This window comes from Polypterus senegalus, chromosome 1 (genome assembly GCF_016835505.1).
Source record: "Polypterus senegalus isolate Bchr_013 chromosome 1, ASM1683550v1, whole genome shotgun sequence".
In the NCBI taxonomy this organism is placed as follows: domain Eukaryota; kingdom Metazoa; phylum Chordata; class Cladistia; order Polypteriformes; family Polypteridae; genus Polypterus; species Polypterus senegalus.
The window spans coordinates 189,519,342-189,528,148 of record NC_053154.1 but is presented as its reverse complement, the minus strand read 5'-3'; the positions used below and the strand labels follow the sequence as shown (position 1 = coordinate 189,528,148).

At 37.3% G+C, this 8,807-nt stretch overlaps 1 protein-coding gene across 1 annotated transcript in view; it reads left to right on the top strand.

The window, feature by feature from the left end:
- psmd2 (proteasome 26S subunit, non-ATPase 2) overlaps positions 1–8,252 on the top strand; it is a 32,578-nt gene extending 24,326 nt beyond the window's left edge. Inside the window, exons 14-21 of the mRNA XM_039765299.1 lie at positions 1–97; positions 209–354; positions 4,897–4,980; positions 5,726–5,894; positions 6,000–6,094; positions 6,231–6,357; positions 7,189–7,307; positions 7,864–8,252. The exon at positions 1–97 is cut by the window's left edge and continues 5 nt beyond it. Coding sequence (XP_039621233.1) covers positions 1–97; positions 209–354; positions 4,897–4,980; positions 5,726–5,894; positions 6,000–6,094; positions 6,231–6,357; positions 7,189–7,307; positions 7,864–8,046 — 1,020 coding nt within the window. The 3' untranslated portion in view covers positions 8,047–8,252. The remainder of the gene's footprint in view (positions 98–208; positions 355–4,896; positions 4,981–5,725; positions 5,895–5,999; positions 6,095–6,230; positions 6,358–7,188; positions 7,308–7,863) is intronic.
- Positions 8,253–8,807: the final 555 nt, after the last annotated feature.

The window sequence follows — 8,807 nt, the reverse complement described above, 5'->3', positions numbered from 1 at the left end:
GGAGAAGCAATTGAGACCACATTGGCAGCCCTGCAGGTTGTTCCAGAGCCTTTCCGTAGCTTTGCAAATGCATTAGTGGATGTCTGTGCTTACGCAGGTCAGTCGCATTTATCACCATCAAAATAAATAAGCAGACTTTACTTATTAAAACTATGCTTGCTGCTTAGGTCAGTTACAATCAGGTTTTCTCTGTGTTGTGTGTCTATAGGATCTGGTAATGTGCTGAAGGTACAGCAGCTACTTCATATTTGCAGTGAGCACTATGACTCAAAGGATAAGGAAGAAGACAAGGAGAAGAAAGATAAAAAAGATAAAGAGAAGAAAGAGAGCTCGGCTGACATGGGCTCTCATCAGGTATACTCATTTTAATTGAATGGATAGTTACAGATATTAGCTTGTGCTGTTTTTTTATTTGATGTATGTCACAAAATGAAGGAGAAAATTAAAACAATCTATTATATATACAGATTATGTGCTACATACAGTAGGGATCAAGAGTATACAGGTAAAAATTATCAAACAAATTTGTATGGGTCCATTTAGTTTAAAGAATAAATTCTGTATTTTTTTGTAATTGTACTGTGCTTTCATACTTTCTTTTTTCATTAAAGCTGTGTTTAGTAATTTTATTAAAAAATATCTCCCTGGAATTGAAAATTGAAGCTAATAGTGCATTAGACCAAAATGATTTTTAATACATCCATTTTGAAGCCAAGAATATGTCTGTATGTTGACAAATACAAGGTTGTTTCTTGTATATACCTATCACCCACAACATTAAAACTACTCCAGGAGAAGTCAATAACATTGATTATTACATTATAGTGGCACCTGTCAAGAGGTGGGACCTATTAGGCAGCAAGTGAACAGTTCTTGTGTTGGAAGTTGGATAAATAAGCAAGCTAAGGATCTCAGTGACATTGACAAGGGCCAGATTGTGATAGCTAGACAGCTGAGTCAGAGCACCTCCAAAACAGCAGGTCTTGTGGGGTATTTCCAGTATTTAGTGGATGGTACCTTCCAAATGTGGTCCAAGGAAGGACAACTGGTGAACCAGCAACAGGATCATGGGCAACCAAGGCTCATTGATCTGCGTCGAGAACAGGGCTAGCCCATCTGGTCAGATCCCACAGAAGATCTACTGTAGCTCAGATTGCTGAAAAAGTTAATGCTGGCCATAAGGTGTCGGAGCACATAGTACATTGCAGCTTGCTGCTAGCCAAAGACCAGAGTGCCAATGCTGACCCTTGTCTACTGCCAAAAGCATCTACAATGGTTGAGTGAGTGTTATAAGTGGACCATAGGCCACTGGAGAAGGTGGCACAGTCTGAATTGCTTTTTCTTTTTATCATGTGGACGGCCGGGTGCGTGTTCAATGTTTACCGAGAAAAAAGATGGCAACAGGATGCGCTATAGAGAAGCAAGCTCGCGGAGACAGTTTGATACTCTGAGTAACATTCTGATGTTTATTTTTTATTGTGTCTTCTATTTTTCTATTCTTCATTTTGTAAAGCACTTTGAGCTAAATTTTTTTGCATGAAAATGTGCTATATAAATAAATGTTGTTGTTGATGGGAAACTTTGGGTCCTGGCATTCATATGGATGTTACTTTGACACACCTTTGACCACCTACCTAAAGATTGTTGCAGACCCTGTACACCCTTTCATGGCAGTGTGATTCCCTGATGCCAGTGGCCTCTTTCAGCAGGATAATGTGTCCTGCCACACTGCAAAAATTATTTAGAAATGGCTTTAGAAACATGATAAGAGTTCAAGGTGTTGACATGGCATCCAGATTCTCCAGGTCTCAATCTGATTGAGTATCTGTAGGATGTGCTGGAAAAACAAGTCCAAACCATAGAGGCCCCTCCTTGCACCTTACAGGTCTTCTAGGATCTGCTGCTAATGTATTAGTGCCAAATACCACAGGACAACTTGAGAGGTTGTATGGAGTCCATGGCTCAAAGTGTTTGAACTGTTTTGGTAGCACAGGGGAGACATACACAATATTATGCAGATGGTGTATATGTATCCATTATTTGTGTGTGTTTATTCAAATTGCACATGACTAAAACATTCCTGCCGCTGATCAGTTTTTGCTTTTGTTGATGGTCCCTGTAAAACACAATTGTATTCTTTTGAATTGAAATGGGATGGGTAATGAGTAAGAGTAATGGGGATGTTAGCAGTTTTTACTTTTATCATTATTATTACAATGATTATGATGTTTGAAATTTTAATTTTGTTTACATCCTTCACTCAACCATTACTTTTCATGTTTTTTGTCAATTCTAGTTTTTTGCCCCTAGCCATAGCCAGAATAAAGTTGTAACACTGAATCATGTTCACCTTTCAATGTATTACAAATAGCAATGTCTAGAGGCTGCACATTTAGGTGTTGCAAGGAACTGAATGCTTTATCTTGGAGGTTGTTTTCTATAATTTTTGAAGTGGAACAAAATAACAGACTGTACTATGTTTTGGAAGCCTCTTAAACAATTTCTGGTACCTAATCATGGCCCATTGACCTCTCTGCTATTCTCAGTTTCTGAAATATGTTTGTCATGTTTAGAGGTTTATCATACAAGTAGAGACTGAAGTGTGAATTTCCAGTAACAAATGCAACATACTAGGTGGAAAGAAAAAACACAGGTTGTTTTAAATCTATAGATTAGGGAATGTTTAGAGATACATCAGCAGATCTGGAATGAGGAAGCAGTGCTGCTCCTCAGTTTCATCAGAAACTGTGTGACAAGGAAATCATATTGCTCATTTCCTAATTGGAAACTATGGATCAGTAATGCCATGTTTAATTTGTTAGTGTGAGTCTTCAATAATGTAAAGGTCAGCAATATAAAGGCATACAAATAATGCAGATACAAGTTCAGCAAAGTACTTGGATACCATGCTGGTCAATACTGGTATAAACTTAAAATACAACAGAATGGGTCATACACATAATGTAGTGAATACAGATACTTGTGGATTAAAGCTAAAGTCTCGTCAATTCGCATGTACATATTCTCTGCCAATTGAAAGTAATTATTTTTGTATTTGATCTTAACAGCCTTGTGAAATCCATGAACACCAAGTGAAATCAGCCTTGTATGTTTCTATGCATGTCTGAAGCAGAATTTTAAAACAAGATAATGTTTGTAAAGTAGCTGGTCCAGATGAAGTGTCGAGGCACATTTTTAAAAATCCATGGCAATCAATTATGTGGAATTTTTACTGACATTTTGAAAGACTTTTTAAGTGTATGAAAAGTTCATGATAACATTTACCCAATGCCAAAGAATACACATTTTAATAAAATGCCTTAAAGAGAGTTGCTGGAACACATTAAATGTAGATTGTTTTGACCACACCCACATTGCTTATCGCTGCAGTTCCTTGACAGAGAATGCCTTATCCCTTGCACTTCATGTTATCCTGGCACAAACCTTAAACTAACCCCCTGCCCTTCCACCAGCCTGCAAACCGATGTACTACATGTTCATCTAAGACTTTGTGGTCAGGCACTGATGATAAGAGACTTGAGACACTGATGATAAGAGACTTTCCTTCTGAAACAGTGGTGCCATGGCAACAATCTCTGCCGTAATTTCTGTAAAATCAAGGAGTTGGTCATAGACCTTAGAAAGAAAACCACATTTTCATCTATGTAGAAAAGTATGCTGTAGAGACCTTTAGTTTCCTTGAAGTTGATCTTGCTGATAGATTGAAGTTGTCATGGTACAACTCTGCTAATATTAAGAAGACTTGTCAATATTTTTATTTCCTCAGGCAGCTTAAGGTAAACCTGCATATCCCCTTTCATGCTTACTGACTTCTATCGATGCATAGTGTACTCCATTCCCACTGGCTGCATAACCACCTGATAATGGACCTGTTCAGCTTAGGGCCATAAAGCATTACATGAGTCTTGAATTTGGCTGAGAATATTGCTTGATTACAGTTCTCTTCAGCTTAGGACATTTGTAACACATGAAGTCTTAGAAAAGCAATGTGTTATTAAAAATCTATTATTTCTGTTCCGGGAAATTGGCACAGGATTATTAACACTCCAATAATTAAATTCATTGACTGTTTTTATACTTGTATCATATGATCACCCAACAGCCACTCATACTGACAAGTAAGTGGATGTGATGTATGTGTTCTTATACTGGTATATGATCCGGCGTTGTATTCATTGTCTAGTATTTTTATCATACTAATGTCATTAGTCTTTGAGATACATGCAAGAAAGAATCTCATTATACTAAAAACATGATAATAAATGTAAACATGCATGTTTGGAACATCTAACTGATCAAAGCACATGGAAGTTCTTTCTTTGTGTCCATATTCAAGGTGAAGTGATTATAATTCAGTGCACCAAAGATTGCTGGTTATTATATGCTAAATGTATATATCACATAATGTTTAACAAACTAATAATAAGGGTGCAAGAAGGAATATGTCATTTTACGTCTGCTTTATCACAGAAGAGAGTACATGAACCCTGTTACTCCTGTGGTTGTGAGACAAATACATTTTGCCTGTTTCTTTCTGACATATTTGATTGGTTAGGAATTACACAAAGTAAGTTTGCACATGTTTAGTTTAGATGTTTGATACACTTACTATTGTAATGTAGGAATGTTAAGCTGCAAGATAAATTTTAGCATGTCTTTTAACTTGTGCTATAATTGTAAACAATTTTAGTATTTTTTCCTGTTTTGTCACTTTTGGATTGTTTTGCAAAAGTATTTCTGTGAAAATATTGCTGCAGTTAATAATAAAATATTCTGTTCATATGCATGTTTGAATTGCAGCTGTGTGGGGAATGAAGCATTAGGTTTCACTAGTAAGTCTGCTGTTTATTTTATTATTATCCTTTTATGGAACAGGGTGTTGCAGTTTTGGGCATTGCATTGATTGCAATGGGAGAAGAGATTGGAGCAGAAATGGCCCTGAGGACATTTGGCCACCTGGTCAGTTCCACTTTGTATTTCTTTTATGTATTGAATGAGAAATTGCATTTTATATCCAACCATGTCTTGGCATTAATCACAGCCCACATGAGGGACGCCCCACAAACTGACACAGTTAACTTTATAACTTGACTAGGGCGGCTAACCCCCAGTTGCGGCCAGTCTGCCGCTCCCGTTGTGAAGAGAAGGGCTGAACACACTCCAAGGAGATGTGGTCGCTCCTCCAAAACCCCCTTAAACGGTGATACAATGAGAAACAAATACAGTATTTTATTTATGTGTGTGTGTGTGTGTGTGTGTGTGTGTGTGTGTATGTATGTATATATGTATGTATGTGTGTGTGTGTATATATGTGTGTGTATATATATATATATATATATATATATATATATATATATATATATACCTCCTCTTTGCTCGATCAGCTGCTGAATTGCTACTGTTGCCATGCCAAGTCTTGTCTTGCGGGACTTGAGTTATTGATATTTTGTAGTTTATAATTTAAAAACGGAACAAGAATCTGTAACTCTAACATCATCAAATTAAAGTTAGATAAATTCTGAAAAGAATGATACCAAACATATATATGTAGGTTTCAAAATAAGCCTGATTTAAAGCGTGATAAAAAAAGTCACATAAAATCGTTGCATCTTCAGGCTTAGGATTTTATATGTATAGAGTAGATATTCTCTGATTAAGTACTGAGGGTAATCACCTAGTGTTGACATTCTGCCTTTTTTCTCAGCTGAGATATGGAGAACCTGCACTTCGACGGGCAGTACCCCTCGCTCTTGCCCTTATCTCAGTTTCCAACCCCCGGCTCAACATCTTAGACACTCTTAGCAAGTTTTCACATGATGCTGATCCTGAAGTCTCTTACAACTCTATATTTGCAATGGGACTTGTTGGAAGTGGTAAGTCTGTGTGGATAACTTTGATTTGCCCTGCAGTCTATTCTGGCACTAGATTATTAGGGGAATGATGGATGCATCAATCGTGTTCTCATTTACCTTTTGTAGGCACAAACAATGCAAGGTTGGCAGCCATGCTCAGACAGTTGGCACAGTATCATGCTAAGGATCCAAACAACTTGTTCATGGTCAGGCTGGCACAGGTAAGGATTGTAATTTTGCTCTGCTGATTTATGCAGGACATTACCCAAATTAACTACAGAATACTTAGTCTTCTTGTTAAAAGTTGAGAGCAAACAAGATAACCTATATCTCTTGTATATGTCTTATGCTGTGCAGGGCTTGACCCATCTGGGCAAAGGAACTCTAACCCTCTGCCCTTACCACAGTGATCGGCAACTGATGAGTCAGGTTGCTGTGGCTGGTCTTCTGACCGTTCTTGTCTCCTTCCTGGATGTCAAAAACAGTAAGACATTTGACAATGATGTTTGTTAGTTCTTGTAGTAGTGTGTGAGTTGTTTGTGTTGTTATGGCTTACTCAGACTCTTAAATATTCAAATAAGAACGATTCTGTGTACAATATCTTCACACTAACTTTTTTCTCTGGCTTAGCATCGACACAGAATGGCTTTTCTTTACATTTGCAAAACTGCAGCACTGCACTGCAATTTTTAAAAGAAACTGATAATTACAACATTCAGAGCAGTTTCTAGAGTAGTAAAAAATATCAGCTGTACTTTATAAACGTGTAACCCTTGTGTACTGAGGTACCATAGGGCACCACAACCAGTCAGTTAACAGTTTTAAAAATACCTTTGTTTTAAGGCTGTCAGAAATATTTTTATGAATGGGAACTTCTTTGTTTTTAGAATTTGTTTCCCTCAGGTCTCTGACCTCAGAAAAAGGGGACTTAATCAGTTCCATGTGATTTGGACAAAGAAACAAAATCTATAGAAATATGAGCTGCTCATTTTGTTTTATTTTTTCTCTTTGTCACATAGTGTGCTTTGCCTTCTGGTCTATGTATGTTATGTTCCAAGTGCAACTCCAAAGTGCATTCATTTACGTTTCTTTGTATGATCATAAGAATTTGTGTATAAACGTTGATTATCAGTTGAGTTTTGTGAATCCATTTTTCTGCTTGGCAAATAAAGTAATAAAGATGTCTTAATTGCAAAGAATGGTCTTGAAAGGTACAATTTTCAGATTAACCTTTTCTGCATATATGTATACAAGTACAGTTCTGTGAAGTGCTTGCAACTCTCTCACAGATGCCATCTCTTTTCTATTTTACTAGTTATTCTAGGCAAGTCACACTACGTTCTGTATGGATTAGTAGCAGCAATGCAGCCACGCATGCTGGTGACATTTGATGAAGAGCTGAGGCCCCTACCTGTGTCTGTCCGAGTGGGTCAGGTCAGTATGTAGGCCACCTAATAAAGTTTATGAAATTTATGCTATATATATAATTTCTTATTATTTTAATTTTTTTCCCTTAATCTTCTGCCACTATTGAATTAAGTATTAAAATTCAGAGTTTTGCTTCTTGCAATAAGCTGATGTTACTCAATAGTATTTCGGTGTTTATCCTTCATTTTCTAGCATGTTAACATACTTTGACAGATTTATAGTGAAGAATAGCAATGGGTACTAAATGGAGTTCAGGCTGACTGTTCTATCTCTTTTTTAAAGTGAAATATGTAGAGCCTGTCCCCTTTTGGTAGGCTCAAAGGAGTTCCACTCAGTCTCACTAAAGAATGGCAGCAGTGGCTAATATCATTTTCACGTTAGCTGTAAATCCTGAAAAAAGTACTGTATATTCTCATGCCAAAGTGAAAAATATGCAAGCCAGAATTTTTAACACTTGATAGAAATGTCTGTTGGTGCTGTTGAACGCTATTCTCTTGTAAAAAGTGCCAAGAGTGGTTTGTTTCAATGGAAAAATCAAAGTGGATTTATTTATCCCCTATAGGCTGTTGATGTTGTTGGCCAAGCAGGAAAGCCAAAAGCCATTACTGGATTCCAGACCCACACTACGCCGGTGCTTCTTGCACATGGAGAGCGGGCAGAGCTTGCGACAGAGGAATATTTGCCTGTCACACCTATCCTAGAGGGATTTGTTATCTTGCGTAAAAACCCAAACTATGATGCCTAACTGCCCAGGAGATTTATATGGTTATGAACTCTTCTTTTTCCATGAAAGATGGCCAGATGTCGATGTTTCATGGAGAAGTCAACAACCACAGTCTGTTTTCATTTGGTTAATTTGTTTCAGTTTGCTTTTTGTAAGAATAGCATGCTATCTTATGTTAACATTTTTTGTTACAGTACAAAAAAAAAATAAAAAAAACTTGTTTCTTTTGTCGTTTGTCTTTGAATCACCAGTAAACAGGCCAGAAAGCCCAGTGTCCCATCCTCAGCTGTTGTACGTGGCTTGTACTGTTTGTAGCTCGTTACATGAAATAAAAAAATCTGCATCACTGTTTAATCCTTTAAGCAAAATGAGCGAACTTTCCAAGCTTTAGACCAGGGTGTCAAACTCCAGTCCTGGAGGGCCGCTGTGGCTGCAGGTTTTCATTCTAACCATCTTCTTAATTAGTGACCAGATTTCTCTGCTAATTAACTTCTTTTGCTTTAGTCTTAATTAACTTGATTCAGACCCCTTAGTTGTCTCTTTTTCCTTAATTAGCAGCCAAACAATAATGAGACACGAAACAAGCCACTACATGAGCAGCTCACCTGTGCCCATCACACAATATCTGAAAATAAAGAAAGGTGAAGGTCTCGGTAAGGTTGAACTCTCAGGTCACCAAAGGATTTTGACGGTGGTGTTATTAGAAAAAACAGAAAATCAACAGTTTGGGAAATGTCTGCTGTGGCAGAATGGGAGCAGCAACTAGCCGTGGAATTAAGTAA